The sequence below is a fragment of the Haliotis cracherodii genome, unplaced genomic scaffold (genome assembly GCF_022045235.1).
Source record: "Haliotis cracherodii isolate W230 unplaced genomic scaffold, xgHalCrac1.p SCAF_20, whole genome shotgun sequence".
Classification (NCBI taxonomy): domain Eukaryota; kingdom Metazoa; phylum Mollusca; class Gastropoda; order Lepetellida; family Haliotidae; genus Haliotis; species Haliotis cracherodii.
Genome location: NW_027266276.1, coordinates 15,506,942 through 15,534,833, shown reverse-complemented (window position 1 = coordinate 15,534,833; position 27,892 = coordinate 15,506,942). Strand labels below are relative to the sequence as shown.

At 41.6% G+C, this 27,892-nt stretch overlaps 1 protein-coding gene across 2 annotated transcripts; it reads right to left on the bottom strand.

Annotated features, from left to right (window-relative positions):
- Nucleotides 1–47: 47 nt before the first annotated feature.
- Nucleotides 48–26,947, bottom strand: LOC139470355 (serine/threonine-protein kinase OSR1-like). 2 transcript variants are annotated; one of them, XM_071252747.1, is made up of 18 exons: nt 26,864–26,947; nt 24,747–24,859; nt 22,201–22,309; nt 21,115–21,256; nt 20,567–20,622; nt 19,166–19,275; nt 18,848–18,949; nt 17,823–17,956; nt 15,107–15,155; nt 13,632–13,691; nt 12,926–13,048; nt 12,693–12,722; nt 11,682–11,837; nt 11,421–11,464; nt 9,799–9,851; nt 9,301–9,369; nt 7,724–7,785; nt 48–6,538 (listed from the first exon to the last, which is right to left on the bottom strand). In XM_071252747.1, the coding sequence occupies exons 1-18, from the start codon at nt 26,931–26,933 to the stop codon at nt 6,452–6,454; spliced, it is 1,569 nt and encodes a 522-aa protein (XP_071108848.1). In that variant the 5' UTR covers nt 26,934–26,947; the 3' UTR covers nt 48–6,451. The 2 variants fall into 2 exon arrangements, with proteins under 2 accessions (XP_071108848.1, XP_071108849.1); XM_071252748.1 differs by having other exon boundaries at nt 11,421–11,461.
- Between the last annotated feature and the right edge of the window lie 945 nt (nt 26,948–27,892).

Below are 27,892 nucleotides of genomic sequence, written 5' to 3'. Positions count from 1 at the left end.
CCCCATGGGTTCATAATAAAGACAAAACACAGATTCTGTAATAACACTGCCTTTATTACAGTGCTGTAGTCAAGGTAACCAACAATATACATGTATGTGTGGAGTTCTCAAGGAAAACTTCTGTCCTTGCAGTGTAACTAGTGACGCATCAAGGCTAGGCTAACATCTTGCCTGGATCACAATAATCTACAAACCAGCCTCAAACTCGCATCCTTTGGTTCAACAAAGCTTTTGACAGCCCTAAACCCAGGCAAAGAAGTCTCATGGTGACATGTGTAGAAACAGAAACAAAGACATTCTACCCTTTGTAACAACAAGTTGGGTTAGATAGCAACATTTATGGTCAAAAAGACAAATCAGTTTTGCAAAAACAGGTAATAACATTCTGGTTTGTTAAATTGTCATGTTGCTTCAACATGGTGCGACCCTCTTTTTTCCACGGAATCAGTCCTGGGATTAAACCTATGACATGGTGTGCATCAAATGATGGGCCTAGTTTGTACTTGATGTCCACTGTGCCCACCTACAGATCCCTGTACTGGAGAACTGTAATGAGCCCCCCAGGGCCTTGAGTTCCCCATCACATAATGCTACATGAACAACTCTATATGATCAGTTGACCTGAAACACTTCCTCAAAGTCCTCCACCTTGCTTGGCTAAAAACAATATCCTGATACAAACTATAACACATTTCCTTTATACTCATTGTAAAACATCAACACAAACTGTCTGAACAGTGCTGAAATGTGTTCATGCCAAAAAAATATGGAGACCAGTAGACAAGAAAATATTCTCCAGTACAAAGAAGCTTGTTATACTAGACCCAGCGTCCCTCACTGTTGAGAACACTTATATATATTCGAAGGAACATCACTAAATACCCATGAATTATCAATCTGGAATTTGTGAATCAGCACCATGTGACTGGGAACAGTATTTTACAGCTCATTTCTCTGGCTGGCAATATTGTCATGTGTAGCAATACGAGACATCTGGCATGACAACATACACCTTCCTGGTGGTCTGTGAAACAGTCCTTGGTAGCAAAATGGACTTGATTACATAATTGTTTTCTTTGTTTCCAGTTATTCCCACTGAGGATGGACTACGTAAAATGGCAAGAGTTGAGTTTTCAAGACTCCTTTGGAGGATATTGTGACTCACCACTGGGATATGTTACATCCATTACTGGTTTACAACAAACCAACAAAAGTCCCCAATACCAGCAAGTTTAACAGATCAGGCCTATATCAAGATTAATATCAGGGTAATGAAGAGGGCACAACTATCTTTTGACCTGGTCAGATTTGGCACAAGATACAGGTTTGATATGTATTGATTTCCTATGATTCCCACATGTAACGTGGGAACATATTAGCCACAGATATTTTACAAGTTACCTTGTGTACACCGTCAATGTACAGGACACCTTTGAAACAATGGTGGCATCATGCATGTAATAGCCACCCATGGTTTACTCACATAGCATGATGCCCTTGTTACACTCCACTGTAGATTCCATCCTTACAATACAACATGGTGGACGATGTGAGAGCAAGTTTCATGCCTGGACTAAAATTCAAGTGGTGTTTGGTAGATATTACCCAAAGTGTATCATCTCTACTATACCTTAAAAACTGAATTACGGTATGTTACAACTGAAACCTTTGATCATTTGTCATTGTCTTCAGTGAGAAGATGGTAGACTGCTCATTTCATAAATTCAATCTCTATTTGTTTCAACAAGTGGAGAGAGAGAGACATGTTAGACAAAAAAAATTAAATAATTCTAAAAGTAACAAATCTTGGCATTCAATATGGGAGACTACAATAAATTCACTTTCACTGAAACATCTCTTATATGGTTTAAAAACATCAGAACCAAGGTCAATCTCAAAATTATGAATAAATATATGACAAATATGTCGTTTCCTTTAGTAACATTCATCACAAACAATATTTCTAAATGTTTATCTTCAACTGATGGTAAAACAGGTACCATGCATTCACTATTGGAATTACATCTAACTTATGTCCAATATGGAATATGGAGGAACATAGATTCTACAATGCTCCCCCGATGTGACTTCTGCTAGCCTTCAGTGTTTGACATCATGCACTGAACTAATATTGGCAATGGAACCATCAACCCCAGTCTACCGTGATGACCCATTCAAGCATCAGACAAAATAGCCTTCAAACTTATTTTTCATACATTCACCCGCATTTTAAAAAGCCGTACAAGGTTTAAAAATGTTGGTTTGAATTAGTTCCCCACCAGCCTCTCCTATCAGTTTCAGCAGTCACAGGAAGCCAACAATTATTCTTGGACTTAACAAATGTGAAGATTACGGAGACAAGTCAAGTACTGGTATGACATCACCTTACACCGATGCATTAATCTCATAGCTATGCATGAACAAAATAAGTGTGGTCACATAGCAGTAAAACAATAACAAATAAACAGTGAAATATAAAAAGGAACAAAATACAGCAACAAACAGTATACAGATGTGAGGGGCTCCAGGACATGAAACACACACTTGCGGCAACTAAGGACGTAAGCGGCATAAATCAACTTATGATCACTGGTCTTGAAGGTCATAGACTTCTCCGAATTGTTTTGTATGGCCAATCACATCTATTAGTAACAACACAAATGACCCTGCAGTCCCAAACATCCTGTCTCACCAGTCTAGTGATTATGACTTCTTGCCTAGACTGGTAACAGTGCTGAAATCCACTTTTACAAGGATGTACATGTGTCATGGCAATACCTATTTGTAAACACCTGGCTGAAAATGAGCTCTTTAACATATAAAATCTTTCCATTGTCCAGTGTCATCTCTGATTTGGAATGTGGACAGAAGAGTCCTCTGTGAACAATGTATTGGCCTTCAAGACCACAACCTATATGTCCACTTGCATATGTCAGTAACAACATAAAAGAGAATAGCGACAAGAAGCAGGCTACTCCATGGCAACCCTGGGCTGCGTGTTACTTGTATGTCAAAAGATTGTGACTGACATGTATAAGAGTCTATTGTCACCTATCACGTGGTACCAGGAACATTGTGCAGCTTACAAAATAATGAAAGTGAGTATCAACGATCCATTTCTATCCCAAACATATTGTGTATGTTAAAAGATTTTTATATTGATACAAATATTTTTCCAAAATTCCTTTAGATAAGATTCTTTATTTCAGTATTGGAGGCCTCGTGGCCCAGAGTACAATACATTTATATCTAACTTATTTGTGGATCTCACACAGTTGATTTACAATGTTTCCATAATATGTGACGTAATACATACTACATAATTATGTTTGTTTGTTTCTTGTGTTTTTCAAATTTCTCTTTAGGTACAAAGTAAGACCTTTGATTGTTGAATGTGTTGTAGAGGACATTAGTTCAATTAATTTTTGACGAGAAGGATGTTTAAGTGTGTCATAAAGAATTCAACTAAAGTCATTTAATGTCCCAACATGTCCTAACTGCAGTGAACATGTAGAGTTACATGCCCTTGCCATGTACTAAAATATGGAACCCAAACCTGATGTACAGTGTTGTAAGTCATACCAATGGAAATAAGAACAACAGACTGGGTTTCATCAACCTGACAGATTCTCAATAAAACTCTGTCTTTCTTGGTCCAAACTTTCGCCCACTTCAAGCTTGTCCGTTTATATGGAAGAGCTAATAACGACAAAAATCACAAAATTTGAAAACTGAACTGAATTCAGAGACCAACAAATTCTATATAACCATGATAACACTGTGATTTGCACCGATTTCTGTACACATCCTCTGAGCACTGTCCAGTCTTGGTTCTGGTGGGTCCATAACATCTCCCCTGTAACAACTAGTGCACTGGTGACCTGTGACAGATCTACACAACAGACAAGTAACAATTCCCTACCTACATTGGTGGCAGACAACCCTGTCAAGCAGTTTTAGTCTTTAATATCCCAAACAAGAGATGGCCTCGACATTAAGTTATTCTCAAGTTTTATTCAAGTCACAAAGTTTCAGTATTCTTGACTTGAAACATCTCCAAGGCTGACAAATCCTTAGAACAAATAAAAACCTTGAAAACAAGTTTAAAAAAATAATAAGAATTGGTTCTCAGGCAACGGCTTTTAAAAATCTAATTATTTTAAGAGACAAATACACACGTAATCTCTGAATATAAAACATTGTCTGCCATACAGAACACAAATACCACTGAATTTGTATCTCATCATGTCCAGTGATGTTTTATCGTAAATGTTTTCATTGACCAAATTTGCAAACGGCAAAACAAGCACACAAACTCTTATTGCCGCCACGACCATAAAACGAGGTGCGCATGTAGGGGGATGTCACTGCACTCTTTATTTGATTGGATTGTTTTCATGTATTGTAGCATTGCACTGCCGGGGTGCAATGTTCCGAGATGCGGAATATTTTAGGATTTAATTTTTTGGAAAAATGAAATAAAAATGAAATGTGTGGCAGACTTTATAATGATGCGGGCGGTGCCTGAGAACCAAGACTATTATTTTCTTTTTATCCCAAAGTAGATCTTTTGTTTCAAATACCTGCAGACCTAGTGGTATGTTAGAAGTGTACTTGATGTGTACTTGATATGTACAAAAGTGTTTCAGCTTCCAAGATAATTGTCTGAAATCTCCAGTGTGTAGTTCCTGGTTGTTGAAGGAGAATTTCATAAAACATGTTTGAAGCTTCATCTTAAAGCAAGGAATTCATAGGCTAATACTAGCCAACTACCTGAGGACGTGATTACACCGAGGTCATCTAGTTGTGTCAGTCCTTCCTCAAACAACACCCAAAACAATCACTCTGATCTTCAAGTAAGTAAAAAGCTCTTCTAAAGTAGACTTAATGTCAGTGACAAACATTTTTCTACGTAACAGACAAGGTTATTTTCTAAGAATCTGTGAAGAGATTCTACAAAACTACCCAAGATTAAATCTCCCGTCAAGCAGGGAGGTGTTGTGTGGCAGTCACATTACAAGTAGCCGAAGTGAACACTGAATCCAACCTTATTCACCAATGCTTCACTGAAGGTCTGTGACGGAGGCCATACAGAAAGTGTTCAAGCAATACCAGTCCCATTTCATGACAGCATATTTCCTTTTCAGGCAGTCACAACATAGGTATCCAACCTGTGGTCAGCAGCACAACATCCTCTGTCAGCTGAATTACTGGATATACATTGCTGTGGGTCTCTTACTGTGTAATCAAAACTACATCACAGCTGATTTCATTTAAAATATAAATGTACAATCTGAACATCACTCCTAATCTGCAATGTAACATGATATAGATGCCCACATTGTCGGACAATAACATTACCTGGTCATACACAAATGATGAAGAAGTTGCAATGTCTTGTTTGGACAATGATGTCTAAGTTAAACAATAACACATTTAATTGAGATGAAAATTCAAACCTTTTACTTTGCAAAATTGATTGCAGAATCTTAGCAATATATCTAATATAGAGAACTGGACAGAATCTGTCACAATTTCTTGGCAAAATATGCTTGGAATATGTTACATGTGAGGTAATAACCGGCACACACCCAGATGACATTTCACCAAATCATGCAGTAATAAGGTTGAATACAGTTGTAATACTTTCAAGACAATGCAAGGATACATTCTCTATGCATCTTTCGCAATCAGCAGCTTCCATTTCATGAACTGAAAATATCACTTGATTATTACATCTCTGAGTTCATCAGATACCATACTTCCAGACTTCAACTAGAGGCTGAGCATTTCCATATTGCCGGATGTATGCTGGTACAAAGACATCTATCTATGAACTTTTAAAATAACCTGATTGTCTGCTGTCAAAGAATGACCATACTCTTGTGATATCATGGTCAAACATATTTCTACTATTACAAATTAAGGAAGGAACTTTTTATTTGAGTTTAATTCCTCCAAAGAAACATGTTTGAAATAAAAGTTACAAAACACACAAACAAAATTATGCTTATAGAGATCCTATTTCAACCAACCGAAGCATTCAAATTTTTTCATTAACTTTTGTTAGGGTAGGTTAAAAAATGCCACAAGATAATCAGTCTGATGATCTAACTGAGAAAAAAATACAACCCACCCATTTTGCTATGATCTTAGAATAATGAAAACCAAATTGAAACATTCAAATTATTCAATGCAAATATTCCAGCATGATAACAACTGCCTTATTTCGACAGTTACTCCAAATCTGCAAAGCTATTGTTTAATAATTGCAGCCTTGACATGATTAAGTTGGTTGGAAAGACAATCACTTCAACCCCTCTGGCTCTAGGCAATGTCGGACTGAGCTGATACCCGAACCAACCAGTACCCGGACCGCCTCCTTGCTGTGCGGCCCTGCTGTAACCTCGATATCACAGTTGGCTACTGTCTCCCCTGATGCTTGCCAAGGTTAACTTGCTGCATCGTTGATGGTAAGCTGGGCAAAGCCGATCAGAGCCTTGTCACACGGAGCCTCGTTCTGACCACAACCAGAGTTCTGAAAGGGAGAGTTGTGATTTCAATCCAAAGTCAACGATATTACTCATTCTTGGTGTTAACGCTGCAAATAGAAATACTCCAGCTAAGGTCGTCCAAGCCTGGCTCACCAGAGCTCACAGCAATCCCCTGTTCAGGCCCTTTAAGTATAAGCTACCAGTATTGAGATCACTCAATGTCCCTTTAAGTACAAGCTACCAGTATTGAGATCACTCAATGTCCCTTTAAGTACAAGCTACCAGTACTGAGATCACTCAATGTCCATTTAGATTAAGCTACCAATACTGAGATCACTCAATGTCCCTTTTAGTATAAGCTACCAGCATTCAGATCACTCAATGTCCCTTTTAGTATAAACTACCAGCATTGAGATCACTCAATGTCCCTTTTAGTATAAGCTACCAGCATTGAGATCAATCAATTTTAACCAGATAATGTGAGCATTCAGTCCCAATCTTATCTAGATACAATGGCTACCCAAACCGTTATGGTACTGTAACCAGCCTATCCCCATGTAGTAAAGAAGCTGGGACCACTATCGCCATGTAGTAGAGGAGCCGGGACCACTCTATCCCCATGTAGTAGGGAAGCTGGGACCACTCTTTCCCCATGTAGTAGGGAAGCCGGGACCACCCTTTCCCCATGTAGTAGAGAAGCCGGAACCACCCTTTCCCCAGGTAGTAGAGAAGCCGGGACGACCATCACCCCCATGTAGTAGAGAAACCGGGACCACCATCACCCCCATAAAGTAGAGAAAACGGGACCACCCTTTCCCCATGTAGTGGAGAAGCAGGGACCACCCTTTCCCCATGTAGTGGAGAAGCCGGGACCACCCTTTCCCCATCTAGTAGGGAAGTCGGGACCACCCTTTCCCAATGTAGTAAAGAAGCCGGGACCACCCTTTCCCAATGTAGTAAAGAAGCCGGGACCACACTTTCCCCATGTAGTGGAGAAACCAGGTCCACCATCAGTCCCATATAGTTGGGAAGCCGGGACCATCCTTTCCCCATGTAGAAGGGAAGCCGGGACCACCCTTTCCCCAAGTAGTGGAGAAGCCGGGACCACCATCACCCCAATGTAGTAGAGAAGCCAGGACCACCCTTTCCCCATGAAGTAGGGAAGCTGGGGCCACCATCACCCCAAGTGCCGACTGGGAGAAGCCCCGTGACCAACTGGCACTACTCACCAATGCAAACGTCAAGTTCTTCTGATCCTTGTTGTCCAAGATCTTCTGAAGATTTGCTGCCACTGAAACAGTCAGTCAACACTTATTCCTACTGACTGGCCTTGCCCAGTACCATGAGTACATGTGAAGGAGTTATGACAGTCATTGCTAAAATCATTTTGTCTTTCTTAATAATTCACAGATTTTGTTTCCCCAAGAAATGTCTGACATAAACACACATCTGACATTGTCCACATTTAGCCATTCTTTTCCAAATGGCTACTCAAAGTGGACTGAACAATGTCATATCTGGGCAAGGTAATCCAGTAGTGTTGGAGCATGAGACACAGTGTCAGCCAGGTTACACAGTGTCAGCCAGGTTACACAGTGTCAGCCAGGTTACACAATGTCAGCCAGGTTACACAGTGTCAGCCAGGTTACACAGTGTCAGCCAGGTTACACAGTGTCAGCCAGGTTACACAGTGTCAGCCAGGTTACACAGTGTCAGCCAGGTTACAGTGTCAGCCAGGTTACACAGTGTCAGCCAGGTTACACAGTGTCAGCCAGGTTACACAGTGTCAGCCAGGTTACACAGTGTCAGCCAGGTTACAGTGTCAGCCAGGTTACAGAGTGTCAGCCAGGTTACAGTGTCAGCCACGTTACACAGTGTCAGCCAGGTTACAGTGTCAGCCAGGTTACACAATGTCTGGTTACACAGTGTCAGCCAGGTTACACAGTGTCAGCCAGGTTACACAGTGTCAGCCAGGTTACAGTGTCAGCCAGGTTACACAATGTCAGTCTGGTTACACAATGTCAGCCTGGTTACACAGTGTCAGCCAGGTTACAAAATGTCAGTCTGGTTACACAATGTCAACCTGGTTACCCACTGTCAGCCTGGTTACACTGTGTCAGCCACGTTACACAATGTCAGTCTGGTTACACAATGTCAGTCTGGTTACACAATGTCAACCTGGTTACCCACTGTCAGCCTGGTTACACTGTGTCAGCCACGTTACACAATGTCAGTCTGGTTACACAATGTCAACCTCTTGGACAACTCAGTGATCCTGGCTGGGAACTCTTGGAAAAACTCAGTAATCCTGGTTGGGACCTGTCTGACCACACAGTGATCCTGGTTGGGACCTGTCTGACCACTCAGTAATCCTGGTTGGGACCTGTCTGACCACTCAGTGATCCTTGCTGGGACCTGTCTGACCACTCATTGATCCTGGATGGGACCTGTCTGACCACTCAGTAATCCTGGTTGGGACCTGTCTGACCACTCAGTAATCCTGGTTGGGACCTGTCTGACCACTCAGTAATCCTGGTTGGGACCTGTCTGATCACTCAGTGATCCTGGCTTGGACCTGTCTGACCACTCAGTAATCCTGGTTGGGACCTGTCTGACCACTCAGTAATCCTGGTTGGGACCTGTCTGATCACTCAGTGATCCTGGCTTGGACCTGTCTGACCACTCAGTAATCCTGGCTAGGACCTGTCTGACCACTCAGAAATCCTGGTTGGGACCTGTCTGACCAGCCCACCGGGTACAAAGGATAAGTAAAGAGCAGCGTTACTAACATGCTGTAGACACTCACCCACTATCATGTCCTTGCCATTCACAAGTCCTGCCTCAACCAGTTCCCTTGAAACACTGTCTGAGGTGTCTGTAAACCAAAAGTTTTACAACTGAGCATGTACATGAAGTTGCAGAAACGGGCCAACTTGTCCTCATCTGTAGTCAAGATAAGGGAAATACAGGTATCTGCAAAGGAACTTCAAGGAACCTTGACATGGAAACATTCTTTTACCCTCTGCATGCATGTAGAAACTGGGGTTAGTGCTAAACAATAAGCATGTATTTGGTTGAACCTGCTACATGGTATCTGGCATAATTACTATGCAAAATATTCAAATCATAATCCATGAACATAACATGAAAAGTGTTCTACTATAAATTTGGAAAATATTCTTTTCGGTCAATCAGAGGTTTCAAATCATGATATTGCATATCCCTCTTATTGCAAAAGCTGAAGGTAATATTTATATCCACAAACTAACACTAATGTATGGCTTGTGTGAAGCTGTGAACCTACCTTGGCCTGGGGTGAAGTCAAACTTGATGTCATTCAGCTCCTTCTTGTCATTCCTGGTGGAGAAGGAGGAATCAAAAATTGGTCAGTCTGGACAACAATACTGTTACAAAGTCTTTGGTCAGTGTGGTCAACAATACTGTTACAAAGTCTTTGGTCAGTGTGGTCAACAATACTGTTACAAAGTCTTTGGTCAGTCTGGACAACAATACTGTTACAAAGTCTTTGGTCAGTGTGGTCAACAATACTGTTACAAAGTCTTTGGTCAGTGTGGTCAACAATACTGTTACAAAGTCTTTGGTCAGTGTGGTCAACAATACTGTTACAAAGTCTTTGGTCAGTGTGGTCAACAATACTGTTACAAAGTCTTTGGTCAGTCTGGACAACAATACTGTTACAAAGTCTTTGGTCAGTGTGGTCAACAATACTGTTACAAAGTCTTTGGTCAGTATGGACAACAATACTGTTACAAAGTCTTTGGTCAGTGTGGTCAACAATACTGTTACAAAGTCTTTGGTCAGTATGGACAACAATACTGTTACAAAGTCTTTGGTCAGTCTGGACAACAATACTGTTACAAAGTCTTTGGTCAGTGTGGTCAACAATACTGTTACAAAGTCTTTGGTCAGTCTGGACAACAATACTGTTACAAAGTCTTTGGTCAGTCTGGACAACAATACTGTTACAAAGTCTTTTGTCAGTGTGGTCAACAATACTGTTACAAAGTCTTTGGTCAGTGTGGTCAACAATACTGTTACAAAGTCTTTGGTCAGTCTGGACAACAATACTGTTACAAAGTCTTTGGTCAGTGTGGTCAACAATACTGTTACAAAGTCTTTGGTCAGTGTGGTCAACAATACTGTTACAAAGTCTTTGGTCAGTGTGGTCAACAATACTGTTACAAAGTCTTTGGTCCGTGTGGTCAACAATACTGTTACAGAGTCTTTGGTTAGGAATATAGGGGTATGTGAGACGTGATGGTTAATACCGCTTTGAACAGTATGTCAAACTATGCAGATCCAAGATGTTTAGCCCTTTGTTGGAAGCCACAAGAAACAAATCCAATGCCTCCCCAGCCCATGATGATGATCTGGAGAAGCTTCTCACATGCTCAAAGTATCGCTAAAGGAAAGTAGTGAGAAGGCTGAGGTGGCAGAGGATGTAACATATTTTCAGATGGACTTCATGGAATTTGAAAGATTGTTGTTAATCAAACCCATAAATTGAGAAATGGGCTGAAATATTTTCACCAGATGATGGAGTAAGTATATACTTCAAAACATGTTCCTCATAATGAAGAAGTTGACATCCATAAATTACTTTCCTAAGGCTGAATCATATTCACATTTAAACAAGACCACATTCAGTCAATTATTGAATGTCTTCTGTACTTATTCATGCGAATCTATCACTCAGATTAGAGCAATTTTCATACAAGTGAACACCAAGTAGCGACTGTCAGCTGAAGAAAGTGAACACTTCAGCTACTGCTCAAGTCAGATTACCGACGATGCAGGATACAATGTGTGAAGTCCATTCCCTGCCAAAACTAAAAGCGGCTCCAGACCTTGATGACACAAAGGATTGAATGAAACTTGTAATGAGATGACAAAATGACTCCCTACCTGAGCCGCAGAACAAGGTTGATAGATTGAGACAGGACAGCCTGCTGGAACAAAAAACACTTCTGTTGATGGATGCAATGCATGACCATGAGTACAAAAAGCTTCTGCTTTTCAGATAATCAAGCTGCATTCTTGTTCAGTGTGAACACATTTGTCTTGGGACCTTTTCATATCGTTAACAGCCCAGGGAGCATTACAGAATCCTACAGCAGAACTCTGACGCCAAGCAGTGCCCATTATGTGCATGGTGCTGCTACCCACCTTCTGCTCTTGGGCCTCTGCCTGACTGGGCAGCGAGGTGGTGGAGGTCTCCCCGGGGGTGGGGGATGTGGCAGTCTCTGACGCTGGACCCCCTGGGGCCAGGGAGTTGGGTGTCTGGGCCGGCGCCGTCCCTCCAACATTGTTGGCTGCATCAAGCTGGGAAAGACATTGGTGAAGGAGTGAATGACTGGGCTGGCTGGGATCACAAACAAACAACACATGTAGCGGGGAAGCTGGTATGGTAAGTATATATGACAACTACTGCAGAAAAAAACAGTGTTACCTGGGGGTTGATGGGGTCAGAGTCTGCGATCATGGATCATAGATTTCCAAGAACACAGCATCCTGTCTCCAGGGCAATCTCAAATTACCCACCTTTCATTTTCATAAGGCAATTTTGATTTGCCATGACTCTCAGTCTAACGGTCCAATCACAATGCGAGTTACAAACCAGGCTCAATGTTGGGTTGGCGATAACAACATGGCAGCCTGTCCAATTGATAACAAGAGTTTGCAAGAATTCAAAAATTGAAAAACTGACTTGACATGCAAAAGAAAACCCTAAAACAATGTTTTTCATGGATAGGATGTTTTCACAGGTTACCTCCCCTACCCATTTCCGTATCTCGCTGTTTGATTGGTAGGTAAAATCTTAATTAATATCAGGTAATTTGATGTTGCAAGAACCACAGGAATGGATCCCGGGATACGTGTATGTCTGCCAGTGTGAGGATGAAGTCACAGTAGCCAACTAACCCCATGTTGGATGTCCCTCACAAACATACAGGGCACCCGACAAATAAGCCAGTTTAGACCAGGAAAACCAATTCTTCACCAGAAAGCTGACAGACATTAGCAAGTATGTTGCAATCAGGGACATACTCCTGTAGAATCCCCTTGAGAAGTTTCCGGAAACATTTAGTCAACACATCATAAGAACATTTCCGTCATGGAATTAAAACTGGTATGTGTTTTGCCTCACGCTACATGGACGATGATGGTACTGCTTACCTCAACAGGAGCATTGCGTATCCTGGGAGACTGAAACAAATCAGAAGGTAACATCAACTTGCAGCAGCTTCTCTGGAAAAACTCTACAAATTCGACTGTATTTAAGCATTATTTCCTATATCTAGAATTTATACTGATGTCAACTATAATGTAACTGCTGAGGAACAACATTGGGTTGGCCAAGGGTGAAGAGTCTATAATCAGTCCATCTATCATAAGTACCACCCACGCACCCTTTCACAGGAGATAGCTGCTTGTCCCTCTTCCGACAACTGGTCCATCTCCTCGTCAGACCACTCCCACTGACCATCCTGTGTCCGGTGAAGCCGACCACTGGAACCTGGCACCCTCTTCACCTGTTAAAATACACACAAATTACCGGTACTACAAGGTGAGTGAGTGAATAATGTTTGCTGCCTATCACAACAGTATGACAACAATCTGCCAGCCTGTCTACACACGCATAGGGATTACTATCAAGGACAGTTTAATAACTGTCATAGAACTGAGTCAGCTTGACAAGTACCATAAGGTCGTGTTAGGTATAGTCTCATGTAATGCACAGGAAACTAGTAGGACAGTAAAGAACTTATGAGCTATCATAACACCATTGCAGCGGCATGCCGGACACCTGATCCACGGGAGTTATGAAAGTAACTCACTCAGTCCACAAGCCATATCCACTTTCTTAAGAGGTTCTACCAACACATTAGACATGGTAGAAACCTGAACTAAACAGTAGACATTCTATATCTTTAACACAATGTCACATGTACAAAAGTGTTGGGTTGGTCAGATATCTTGATTCAAATGATGTTAAGGTTACTCCCAGCCAGAACCAGCCCATGACAATTCCAAACTCCAGTCTTTATCATCTGAATTGCATGAATCTATTTATTTACTTCTATTAGATGAAGCCGTGTCTCGCCATGCACGTACCTTCTGGGGCTTTACATTTGTCCCATCAGACAGCAGGACCCTTGTGATGTAACCCTTGTCCTGAAACACACTCAGTCACTTTAGTCTGTACAGATGTGTAAAGCTTCTTCAACAGACCTACATGGGAGCCTACCGGGTAGGACTGACTCAATATCCTGGAAGGGAAGACACTGTAACCACAAAGTTAAAAGTCACATGTACGACACAACTAATAAGTGTGCTACATTGTCAAAACTATGTCCAAGGTAACCACTCCTTTTACCCAACTGGGTAACTCAAATTACCCATGTTTAATCTCTTTCTGGATAATTGTTTTATTGCAGGGGTCAAAATTCCTTGTATTATAGTGCAAATTGCATGGATAAAGTCGTGGATGCACAGTTAAGAAAGGTTCCTGGTTCCAGAAGGGCAGTATCAGATAGCATGTCTGTTGTGATAATGTATATGAAACGAAGCTAGTGTTTATTTGTATGCAGTTTAGCAATATTCAAGCAATATGACTATGGTTTTTAAAAAATCAAGTCTGGATCAGATAATCCAGTAAATGACATCATAATCATCGATCCACCTAACTGGGATGTGATGACATGCATCAACCAAGTCAGCGAGCCTGACCACCCGATCCTGTTAGTTACCTCTTAGGAAAAGTATACTCGCCTCTTACAACAAGCATGGGTTGCTGAAGACAAATTCTAACTCAGATCTTCAGGGGCACAAAGCCAGTGATAAATGTACTTTAGCAAAAGTAAGCAGTGCACTCATTTAGAATGAATATACAAACATTCATATTTGATTTATAATGGGAACTTGGAAAGGTTGTTGATGATGAGGAAGGAGACAGTCTTCCTGGATTCCATCAGCTATGTTGCTCACGGTGAGATGACATCCCCAAGTAAAAAGATAATTCAAAGGTTGTTCTTGTTGGCATGCTCAATTTCCAAAGGTGAGGTGAGGTGAAATTGAGTTTAACGTCGGGTCCAAGATTATTGCACTTATATAGCGACGTGCATGCATGTGTGTGTATGGCTGCTTGTAGTCCAGACTGATGCCGATTTATAGTGCTAGCTCACTGAGATACCATGCTGCAGTTTAATATGAATATCCCACTCAGACACAGTATACTGACTCCGAGCCGACCAGTCCTTGTTTTAGCCCCTTAATGCTGAGCGCCAGACAGGGTAACAACAAGTACCATCTTTAAACGTCTTTTGATATGACGCGGCTGGGGATTGAACCCCGCACCTTCTGTTTCCGGGCGGATGCTCTACCGCTAGACCATGGAGGCGGTCTCAAATTCAAAAGGAACCACTTTCCAAGTGCTCTTTGGTACATTTGAAAACCAAAACCTGTCTATCTGTGTATTTTTTACTGATGTATTAACATAGACGAAGTGTAGTCATAGGACTTGTATTACTCTAGGGCCCTTGACTGTGGGCTGGTATAATGGAGAATCAACATCAAATCACATAGCTTACCTTTGCCTTCTTGAAGAAATCATGTTTCAACAACTGCTTTGCAGTGGGCCTGAAAAGTAAACGTAAACATCAAAATATTTTGCTGTGACAATTGAAGGACAAAATACTTCTATTCAGACATGCTTTTGCCATACTTGGCATTGCTCATATCCAAGATAAATATTCTCCATCTCAGTGAAAAGTCCTTATCATGCCTCCATGTAAGAATGATGACATCTGATTGGTTCACATGATCTTGATAAAATACTATGTATATCGCCTCGGAGAGATAAAAAATTCTCAGCAGGATAAGATATCCCCCTTAATACCCCTCCACCCCCACCCCCTGACCCACCAAACACGGGCCGCATATGGATTTCTGGGGGAGAGCCTGCTTTGAAGCAAAAAGCTGCGAACAGCTTCAGATATTTCTACAACTTATATTATAACCAACATACAAATGCTCAATTAAACAGGTGTTTTCTATCAAGTTTGACTTTGTTTTAATTCTTTTCTGTCGGTAAGATAAATTTGGTAAAATCTAATTATTTTTTCATATTGGGATCCTTATCCTGTTTTACTACCTAAAGCTCCTACTGCTGTTTTGTTTACTTAGGAGCAGAGCTGTGAGAGGTCTGGGTACAGAAGTTGTTGTACCCACTGGTTGTGTATCTCCCTTCCTGGAGACAGGAAGTGGCCAGGTCACGCACCACCACATCACTGCTAGTAACGGACAACTGAAAGAACTTCACAGGGAGGAAGCAAAGGGATGACAGGTCACTTTAGATGTAGTAATGCAGGATAAATATCCACATCATCCAGCGCGCACATTAAATCTGTGAGCGTGGGATCCAGTGGAATGGATGTAGGGGAAGACCGGAAGTATGATGCAAAGACCTGGGAGAGGTAGAGCCACGTGTATGAGACCGACGAGGTGTAGTGGCGCCCTCTGAAGGAGCCAAAGACACGGATGTAAGGCGAGATGAAATGGGGTTTAATGTCGCGTCCAAGATTGTGTGTGTGTGTGTGTGTGCGTGCGCGCGCGCGCGTGCATGCGTGTCTGCTTGTACTTGTCCGGACTGATGCTGATTTTAAAGTGCCAGCCCACTGAGACTCCAAGCCCCAGTTTAACATGAATACCCCACTCAGACACAGTATACGGACTTCAAGCCAACCACTCCTTGTTTTAGCCCCTTAGTGTCGAGTGTCAGACAGGGTAACAACAAGTACCATCTTTTAATGTCTTTTGGTATGACTCGGCCGGGGATCGAACCCCGGACCTTCCGTTCTCTGGGCAGACTCTCTACCACTAGACCACAGAGGCGGTCCCAAAGACGGATGAGAGGTAGTCATGTTTATAAGGCCTGTGCATATGCAGTGTAACTGGAGGCCGGAGGTATACTGATTGATGGTTAAAAAACCAGAGGTGCGGGGTAAATCAATGGAGTCCCAGTACCTGGAGGTGCCAACATAGGTATTGTGAAAACTGGAGGTGCCGGAGAAGCCATCTGGGTCATGTATGATTGGTACATGGATTGCATCCAAATACGGTGTATGGAACGAGCCCAAACCTGGAGGCATGAGAGGCGTAAGCAGTGAGTGTGCTATAGACGACAGTGGGGCAAGAGCCATGCTCCAATAGTGATGAATGCATTGTAGTTGGCTCTGTGGCTGGTGTCAACATGATCAGCTATCTCCGAAGGAAGTCGGAACAGTGTCCCTGTGGTCAGCAATCTGGGGATGCCTGCAGCCATGTTGGGTGTGTCGCTTTCTCAAAACCCTGATATATACAGCGAAGCCAATGGAGGAGAGATTGCGGCAAAACAATTGATGCAACAGGGTATGAATCCTTTGCAAAGGATGCTATCTGGGGAGCATTATTCTCTGTTCAGTCCGATGACTAACAGTGATGTGAGTATACATAACCTGGCCTATTCTGGTCACGTGGTCGCTGTGGGAGGAAGGGAGATACACAACTAGTGGGTACAACAACTTCTGTAGACCAGACCTCTCACAGCTACGTCTCCAAAGTAAAAAAACAGCAGTAGAAGCACTAAACATTGTGAAGGTAGTAATGCTGGATAAGATAACGAAAATTGTTGTAGCAGATCACTCGGGGTGCATGTGGTTTAATGCGTCCTTCGTTTTAGGCGAGCCTGTGGCTTGTGGTATAAATCCTATCGTGGGACACATAAAACCACTTATCATACCTCCATGTCAGAATGATGAGATCTGATTGGTCCACATGATGGTGATAAATTACTGTGAAGCCTGCCTTAGATGGTAATAAATTCTTCAACGGGGGAACAAATCTCTTATACCCCACCATGAGCAGTACAGGCTGCTCATGCATTTCTGAGAGAAAATAAATCCCTCACACCCCGCTTCAAAGCACGCTTTTTCCGAGTCGTGTGATACAGCACAACCTCAGCTCAATCAAACAGTTGTTTTCTAACAATTTTGAATTTCTGTTCCTTCTTTTACAATGTCACATTATATCATGTCAGTAAGTTAAATTCATTGTAGAAGGATCATGAGGGGTACATTGGGTTTTATGCGTTACAACTTAAAATGTACCTCTGGTGATACTGCCTCAACTAAAGTGACAACTGATTTCTAAAAGTCAAATAACAGGATTTGAATCAGAGCAATGGTAAAGATGGGCATCTAAATGAAAAAAGAACCATATTCTACAAGTGTTTTCACTTTTATAATGCTTTCGCAACTGGCTACCAACCTTTTTTCTGGCTCTCGCTTGAGGCAGTCGCTTATCATCTTCCGGAACACCTTACTGTAGCCCTTGTACTGCTCCTTGTCATCGGCCCCGGTGTCCAGACTCGGGGGGTCATTCTGCAGGGTCAGCATCAGCACCTGGGTGGAGGGAGGGAGGGAGGGGTGAGGGATGGAGGCAGTAAAAAGATAGCCAATAAATAGACAGCTAGCAATACAGTCAAGTCTCGTTAGTCCGACACTTGTTAATCCGACGATCGGCTTCATCCGACACTAATAATAGGAACCGATTAAATCAGTGCTATTTAGACCCTTTAATCCATCAGTCAAGCACTTAGACTCCGACACACCTAATTTGCAACAAATTACTGAAATCACTCATTAATCAGTCTCGATAATCCAACACAGTGATCAGCATACTCCATGGTCATCTGCCTGCGAGTACACAGCTCGCGTCATACAGTCATACAGTCCGTAACAGTTGTTTTGTGTTAAGCTTTAGAAGTTGCATGATTAGAAAACATATTCTGCTATCAATGTAACATAACAATATGAATATTTCATTTCTATTTTTTTTGTAACGTGTTTGTATTGTTATCTATCGTGTAGTTGTCAGATTTTCTATCACGAACGTTGATACTACTTAATTTCGTTCATCCGACATACTCGTTAATCCGACATAATCATATGCAACCAACCATGTTGGATTAAAAGGACATGACCATATTTCAGCCTGCTCAACACAACCAAGCTCCAATGGAGAAGTCTGCAGTGAATGATGGAATGAATGTTGTTTTACGCATCCTAGATCAGCTGTAAGTTAATCAGCATATTACATCTCCACTAACTGATATTTCACTCATCGGCTCCTGTAAGTGTCGTCTCATTTAAAAACTGGACTGCAGACAATGCTATGGAGGTGACTTGCTGGACAGGTCCAAGTTACTGGTAATAATAGAAAGTTGAAGTACACAGGGAAATCGAGCCGTGCTTATAATTCTTGAAAATAGAATACCCTGTGTCAATATTTACCTTCATCGGTGGATATTTGTGGTATGGAGCCGTTCCCGTGGCCAGTTCTATTGCTGTGACACCAAAACTCCAGATATCTGCCTTGAAGTCATAGCCTGTGACCTGTGAAATACATCCCACAGTTAGCACAGCCAGTCCACAGTGAGTGAGTGAGTGAGTGAGTGAGTGAGTGAGTGAGTGAGTGAATCATGTTCTACTCTGCAGTCAGCACAACTTCACCTGTATCATGTCAGCCTGGAAATACTTGATTCTGTCAAACCAGTCGTTTTGTCCTAGATAGCCACCAAAAACCTGGCCCCAATGAGAGAGAAAGCTCACCTGCTCCATAACTTCGGGTGCCATCCAGCAAGGCGTCCCAACAAACGTGTGCCGCACAGCATCCCTGGTCATGTCCTTGCCTGTAGCCAGCCACGCACTCACGCCAAAATCTGCACTCACAAAACATAGGTCAATATAAACCACCTAGTGACAGCACCAGACATAAGAACAGACAGACAACAGAATGAGACATAAGAACAGACAGACAACAGTACCAGACATATGAACAGACAGATACTGTAAATCTTAATATTAACACAAGTGTGAATTAAATGTGAAAAATGCGAGTTGTCTTTGTACGCATTAATGAGACTTCTAATTTATCTCTCCGAAATGACTATCAACAATACGACGGCCTCACTGCCCACTTTGGATGGCGGAAATACCAACTTGAAAATAAACACATACACGGTTTATTGAGCAGCTGTTGTAACAAGTACATAACAATGTCAATTAAAGAATTGGAATTGCACAATAGGCATCCTGTGAGTTTGTCACTGCTGGGGTCAAGAGTTCTACCCATTTGTGTCCAACTAGGCATCTTTGACCACTCCAAACAGCAGCGTTAGAAATTGGCACTAGTCCTTTAGTCCTTGCCAAACCGCCCAATAGTAAAGGTATCATAAGTACTAGTAGAAATTTGCCCTTTTTAGGGGTTTTGCTATTTGTTATCATTATAAGGACTAGTGGACTGAAACTGTTAGTTTCTACCGCTGAACAGTGAACAGTTGTTGGTTCAATTATTTTATTGTCTTTCTTAATGCCAGTCAAGTCGCATTATTGGCTAGGGGTCAGCAGTTGTATTAATTTGGAGACACATCAATTTACAGTAACAGGAACAGAAGCAAAAATCTTATTGTCAGATTTCAACAGACCCCTCTTCTAATACCCTTCCTATAAACCATATCTTATCACTATACTAAATAGGACTGAACATGAGCTGCCTCCTTTTGATATAAGTGTGTCAAACATGGTATCATATCCATGGTAACATTGGTTACATGTGTACTAGCCTGATATGACTGGCATTGACGTTGCTGGTCACCAGCCAATAACTCCTTGTGGTTTTTTGGTTTGGTTTGTTGCTTTACGCCGCACACAGCAATATTCAAGCTATATGACGGCAGTCTGAAAATAATCGAGCCTGGACCACACAATCCAGTGATTGATATCTTGAGCATCGATCCACGCAGTTCGGATCGATGACATGCATCAACCAAGTCTCTTACGACAAGCATAGTCACCTTTTACGCCAAGAATTGGTTGCTAAGGACCTACTCCTTTTGTAAATACTCAGCAGCAGCCAAATTCAGTCATATCTCACAACCACTGGGCATTGTGAACCAATTTGGTTTCCACCCTAAAACACTGCCAGACAGTACAATGTGACGGAGCACCCACCTGCAATGTACACAGCTCCATCACTTCCCAGCAGGATGTTCCCAGCCTTGATGTCTCTGCACAGAATGGGGAGCATGGAGAGTGAGTGAATGGGGGAATGCAGGGTAATAATGTTGGTTTTCACGCATGCTGCAGGATACTCCGCCTTACACTACCTGCGCCACTATGACCTTCACCACTGGCACATTAATTCATACAAGGAATTACACACCACGGAATGAGGAAATGAACAAATATCTCAAAATGCTGTATCAGCAATTAACAGCTAATCATACCATGGTAAAATGGAGAGGAATTAGCAAATCTTTTTGATGTTAAAATTTTTTTGTTTTGTTTCAATGTTCCAAATTATGCATTTAGTAAGACTACAAAGAATTGGATAGATCCCCCCAAAATCATGGAAGGGGGCAAACACATGTTACTTCATATTGCACATGTTACAGTTGGTCAGCACGCCCCTGGAGTTACAGCATGCCCATGTTAGTGTCTTAGACATTACAGAAGCTTGCGCTGATGACAATACCATCACTGGCAGCCACATCTGGTACCTGTGTATCTGCCCATTGTTGTGGAAATACTCCAAGCCCTTCAGGACCTCTTTTAGAACTGTTGCTATGACGCCCTCGTCAAGGACACCATTCTTGAACTGCCCAGTCCTCATTCGGGCCTTGATCACATCCAGCATAGAGCCTGCAGCGGTATGAAGATACTCATGAATAGTGAGTGGGTATGGTTTTACAACGCTTTTAGCAATATTCCAGCAATATCACGGCGGGGGACACTGGAAATGGGCTTCACACGTTGTACCCATTTGGAGAATCGAACCCGGGTCTGCGGCGTGACAAGCGAACGCTTTAACCGCTAGGCTACCCGACCACCCCTACTCATGAACAGACTAGCTGAGGTGTTGGTAGTTCTCTCACATGTTACATATGAACATGATAATTAAACAGTTAGATAATGTACACAGCTACAACAATAACTCAATACAGCAGGAACCAATACTTTAAAATGAAACAATTGGTCTGCAGAGAAAGGAAAATGTTATGAAACTCTCCTCAGACTAACAGAAAACACACACAAGACCCTGACACCAAAAATATTCAATTTTCAAATAAATCAAACAAATTTTTAAAGAGGTAGTGGGCACAAAATGTTTCAAAAGGGTTTACTTTGAATTACAATAAAGTTGGTTGGTTTGTTTGTTGTTTAATGACGCACTCAGCAATATTCAAGCTTTATGACGGCGGTCTGTAAATAATCGAGTCTGGATCAGACAATCAAGTGCTTAATATCATGAGCATCGATCAATGCAATTAGGATTGATGACATGCATCAACCAAGTCCGCGAGCCTGACCACCCTATCCTGTTAGTCGCCTCTTACGACAAGCATAGTTGCCTCTTATGGCAAGCTTGGGTCGCTGAATTACAATAAAGAACATTTATAATGAACATGCTTACAATAAACGGGGATATAACGAACTGGTTTTGGTGTCCCGGCCATTTCCTGTATCTCCTGGTTCATATATGTTTATAACAAACTACAGTTATAACGGACTACAATTTCAGTTTCTTATAACCATAGTATACATGGTATACTGTATATAAGAAATTCTCAACACTACAAACTGACCTCCACTGCACAGCTTCATGACGACCCACAGCTCCTCCTTGACAACGAACGATGTGTAGTATCCCACCACGTTCTCGTGCTTGCACTGGCTCATGGCCCGAATCTCCTTCTGCAAACAACCAACAAATCACATTAAATGCCTAAAAAAGGCGGACAAGAAACAACTGATATGACACCAATTTTTCAGACGTTTTGTAGGCAAGCCAGGGTTCGTTCTAAACTCAAAAGCTGTACTAGCCCAGGGAAAGATGAAATGTCCTTGTAATGTTAAACAGCAGTAGAAATTGTCACTAGTTCTAACCCTGCAAGCAGTCCATATTTTCTTGGTGTGATCAAATCTTGACACTCAGCATGCAGTGGGATTTAGTTGATGTTTCAGAAAACTTTTTAATGTTTGAACAGACTGTTGTCGGGATATTTTCTGTAAATGAATGAATGTTGTTTTTTAACAGTCGGCACAATGCCGTTTACTGGACTCAGGCCGAGCTGTACCATCTTGCTCAATTACTGCGCTATCGCGCGACCTTTGTATCGCTATACCGTTACCGTGGCTCACGCTACAGTGACTCTCGCTTCACGATCCAACCCCCCTTTTCGGTCATAGGGAAACTTACACGTCTTTACGATCAAACCCCACTTTTCAGTCATAGGGACACTTACACATATTTACGATCCAACCCCCTTTTCCGTCATGGGTTCACTTACAAGTCGTTACGACCCAACCCCCCTTTTCAGTCATAGGGAAACTTACACGTCTTTACGATCCAACCCCCCTTTGCAGTCATAGGGACACTTACACATCTTTACGATCCAACCCCCTTTTCCGTCATGGGAACACTTACACGTCGTTATGACCCAACCCCCCTTTTCGGTCATAGGGAGACTTACAGATCTTTACAATCTAACATCCCTTTTCGGTCCTTAGGGTTAGCTTGCTTAGGGCAAGGGTAGGCCATAAATTCTTACCTTTTCAAGCATTAATCCGGTTAATCTGATTGGTCGGTCATGTTAACATGAACAATGGCAGGTGTGGTTTCAATAAAAGATTAATGGGAGGGCTGACCGTGACATCACACGCATGCACAAGTCATTTTTTACTTAATTGCGCACGTGTGTGTTGAACGAGCACTGATTACATGTGATAGCGCTTGTGGTCCAGTGGTAGAACGTCAGCCAATTAACACACTAATTAGCCAAGCCGGTGAGCCGGTGAAGGGCGTTCGAGCCCCCACAGCGCTAATTGGTTCTGAAAAAGTGCACCCAGTAAAGCACACTACTCCCTAACAGTCAACCATCAAACAACAGCTATTCACAACAGAGAAAATGTTGCTAGTATGAGCAACAATCCTCAGGAGGCAGTGACATATAATCAGTCAGATCACAACCATAAGATCCTCATGTCAGTCAACACCTACAGCTCTCTTTCATGTCCAGAAGTGATCAAGTTGTCATTTTTACCAAATTCTAGGTTTTGCGGTCACCACATATCATGAAGTTGCATCATGACAATCACATATTAAAACCCTATTACGCCAAAAAGAAGAAGAAAAAGAATTGGTTCTCAGGCAAAGGCTTTTGAAAATATAGTGCGAGTGGGTGTTGTTTTTTGTTTGTTTGTTTAAACAAGTAAACTAAAAACAAACAGCTGTGTACAATCAACCTGGGAAATGACCCACCTACATAAATGTATTCCTTGATGACTAAAGTACATGAATACAGTACTTGACTATCGTTGGACTACCAATGAGTGCATAATATATGTTGCAGGTCAACTTAAGTCAAAATATGGTTGCCCAAAAGCTGCATGCTTCTCAATCTGGGTCAAACACATGATGTTGATGGATGACCCACTCCGGATGCCAAAGGGCAATAACTCCAGCCCAGGACAGATTAGTCAGAACGATGAAATTAAGAAATAGGTTGCAAACAACCACTCAGACAAATGAAGTTCACTCTCGACTTCAATGACCAAATGAATTGAGTTTGGAGCCATTCTAACGAGTGTTTTATGGACATCTAACATCTTACAGCATGGGTCCATTTTGGTATCACAATGACTAACCAAACTGGACTCGATATTGTCTATGGCAGAGTCACAGGTCAACGATTCGAGGGATTCGTGCATGTCTGGCTAACAGAGGTGGTTTTACCCGATGTTAGTGACAACACAAATGAAATTGATTGAAAAATGGTGGAAAGGTGGAAGTGTTCGCTCTCATGTATCCCGTGTCCATGACTACAAATTAGCGATGAAAGTTTGTTTCATTGTTGTTTAACGCAGCACTCAGCAATATTCCAGTTATATGATGCGAGCGATGAATGACCATTCTGAGTCTTATTTACTTCAGTATGTACATGATGTAGAGAATAGGATCTGCATGCACAATCAGTGTCTATCACCATCAAACACTTCAGTTCCCAATATATCACAATACACATCACAGTACAGATAAATGTATCAGAATACATTGCAAAACAATTTGTTTGCTGGTACACATGGTACACAGCCTTAATGTTTATCACTCAAGAGAAGAGCAAACTTTTACCAGAAGTTCTTCTACTGTTGTGTTGCATTTTTCGAGGTTGATTCTCTTGATGGCCACCTTCTCCTGTCTTGGTTTACACATGGCAGCCTGCACAACTGCTGTGGCTCCAGCACCTGGAAGAAGAGTCACTCAACCTGTCTAAGATCATCACATCCACATGATACAGGTAGTTATTGATCTGTTGAATCTAAGGATGAGGCTAACATCATTGCCCTATTTAAAGCTTTGCTGAGGTTTCTGTCCCTGGTCCTTCAGTGATGGGGCATTTACCTGGGTCTATCTTTTTCCGAGGCCTGGAGACTCAGGACCAAATTTTAAGGTCAAAATTTGTCTGTCAACAACAGAAATGTGACAAAGGCCATTTATATCACAAATACATATATAAGTTACAATGAGCGATAGCTGAGAAATTTATTATATATATTCTCTAAGCAGAGTTCTGTTTGAAAATATACACTCATTTTTCTCACAGTGACAGGAGGAAGCTAACAATAAGTGTGAAAATGTTATGATGTTATGAGGCCTTCGTTTTCCAAGCAAAAAAGGCCTGAGTTATCCCCCTTAGATTATGAAGTAAATTGGTGCCAATTTAACCATGTTAACTGTCTAGTCACAACGCAAAAGATAACAAGTACCAGTTTATTGTCATCTCAGTCACGCTTTTGGAAAACGAAATAATTGTATTTAGAGTCATTGAGCTTAGCGTTGTATTTTGAACAGCGGGGCACCAAACAAAATTGTAGTCTGCGCATCTGATAAGCTAGAAGCACACACCTGTACCTACACCATGTGAAACGGGTCTAATAAAGTCTCATGACATAATTCCTTTATCACTTGGCACCAGTGACGTCAAATTGCAAGAGACAAAAGCCATGGTGTTTTTATTATAGAAATAGAACTCTCGGTAAATGTGAAAAATATTAACAGATTTAATAAATAAGTTACTTGTGACATTTGTATTGTTTTGGCTCTGAAACTACTAGGTAAATACTTTTCATGTTGAAAATTGTACAGATTTTCCTCAACATGTAGGAACATTTGTGAAAAAGATGAGATAGCAATCCAACTCACAAATATCCCTAAGGATTGTAAAGGGGTACCTTAACAAGGATCATAAAGTGGTGTTTGATTAGAAAGGGTTATCTAATCCTAATGATTTGTAAGGGGATCTTGGGCTGAGGATAGATTTGGGGGAAAACCTACCCTAACCTTAACACAACTAACCCTTTTAGGGCATGGGTCAAAAGCACACAAGATCAGTGAAGCGAGAGATTTATTTAGCAGTCGGAGCCAAATTGTGTTATAAGCTGCACCCAGTAAACTGCAGTTTTCCTTCTTGCAGTACTTAAAAACATGGAGTATTATTAGCTAAGTTTTTCTGGAACAACATGAACAAAAGAACTTTTGCAAGATTGTTGTATATCCCAAATGATCATTAAAGAATTGTACCACAAGTACCTGAGTATCATGTAGCATATTTATGAGAGAGAGTAGTCCTTTTGAATCTCCAAGTACCCATATGCCATCAATCTATATATTTCAGAATAAAATATTCCATTTGCCATGTACATAACAATTCATCATTTTCATTTCACTTAAATTATCTGGGTACGTGTTACATGTTTTGTCAAGGTCACTATAACTATATATGTAGATTTGAGGACAAATATCTCAGACAAATGCTACAACATTGCCATATGTGCCACTCTGTAGAGCTCTCGTTCACAAGACGTGCGTAACCTTGACTTCATGCCATGGGTTTAGCTGGCGAGGTCGGTGTGAACACGGGGACAGGAAGTGATACAAGAACTACACAATTTGAATCAAAAACATGTGCCAAACATTCGTGCTTACAAAAGAAATCAACTTCGTAAGTGACAGACATGGTATTTACGCATTCCAACATAGTTAAAGACTTGTCCGGAGGACATGTTAGCAAATTACATGACAAACACTGAGTTTGAATGACAGGCAATTAAAAACAACCCGAGTGACATCATTAGCATGTCACAGAATCCTGCTGTCAGTATGTGGCATAGATGCTGCCTTAAACCAAATCTCAGACAGTATGATTGTGTTTTGATTCTGACATGACACATGCTTAATCCACACTTTACCTATTACGTCCAAGAGCTCATAATCGTCTTTAGAAATCGACCAAGTCACTGCTGCTGCTCCTTCGGCCATTTTGGCGCTGTATATCGACCTTCACCTTGATCAAGGCCGAATGCAAGGTGAGCACATGTTTCCAAGGGAGGTAATCGAAAGCATGGATTTATTTGAATCCGATAGGAAATAAGTATATATTTGACTTTTTTTTTTCTTCCAAAAAGCTCATATGACTACGTGTAATCTTAAATCAACCAATGACAGTCCTCATAAAATTAACTTCATTACTGTTTTGGGACCATATAACGAAAAACAGTTACTGAATGTATTTGTTTAATCATATCATGTTTTAGCAGCATGACTCTATTCCTTAAAGGCTCTTGTGTGGCCCTGATTTCATTATTTTCAGATATGCAAGTTCCTTATATACAAGCCATATCATGTCACACAAGTCTCACGTATATATAATGTATTAATTATGTCATACAACTCCATAATGTGTGAAAATATCAGAACCTGTATGTCCATCATTTCCGCGCTAATGATATTGTCATAATGTCATATCCTGTCCACCTGCACTATACTATGCTGAAGTCGTTATGTCATACACTGTCCATGGTGCCGCACTTTGTGATGAGATCGTAATGTCATATGCTGTCGATGATGCTCCTCGTTGTAGTGACGTCACAATGTCATACCCTGTCGGTGATGCTTCTCGTTGTAGTGACGTCGCATTAATGTCTCACCCTGTCGATGATGCTCCTTGCTGTAGTGACGTCGCAATGTCATACCCTGTCAGTGATGCTTCTCGTTGTAGTGACGTTGCAATGTCATATCCTGTCGGTGATGCTCCTCGTTGTAGTGACGTCGCAATGTCTATGTCCTGTCGATGATGCTCCTCGTTGTAGTGACGTCGCAATGTCTATATCCTGTCGATGATGCTCCTTGCTGTAGTGACGTCGCAATGTCATACCCTGTCGATGATGCTCCTTGCTGTAGTGACGCCGCAGTGTCATACCCTGTCGGTGATGCTTCTC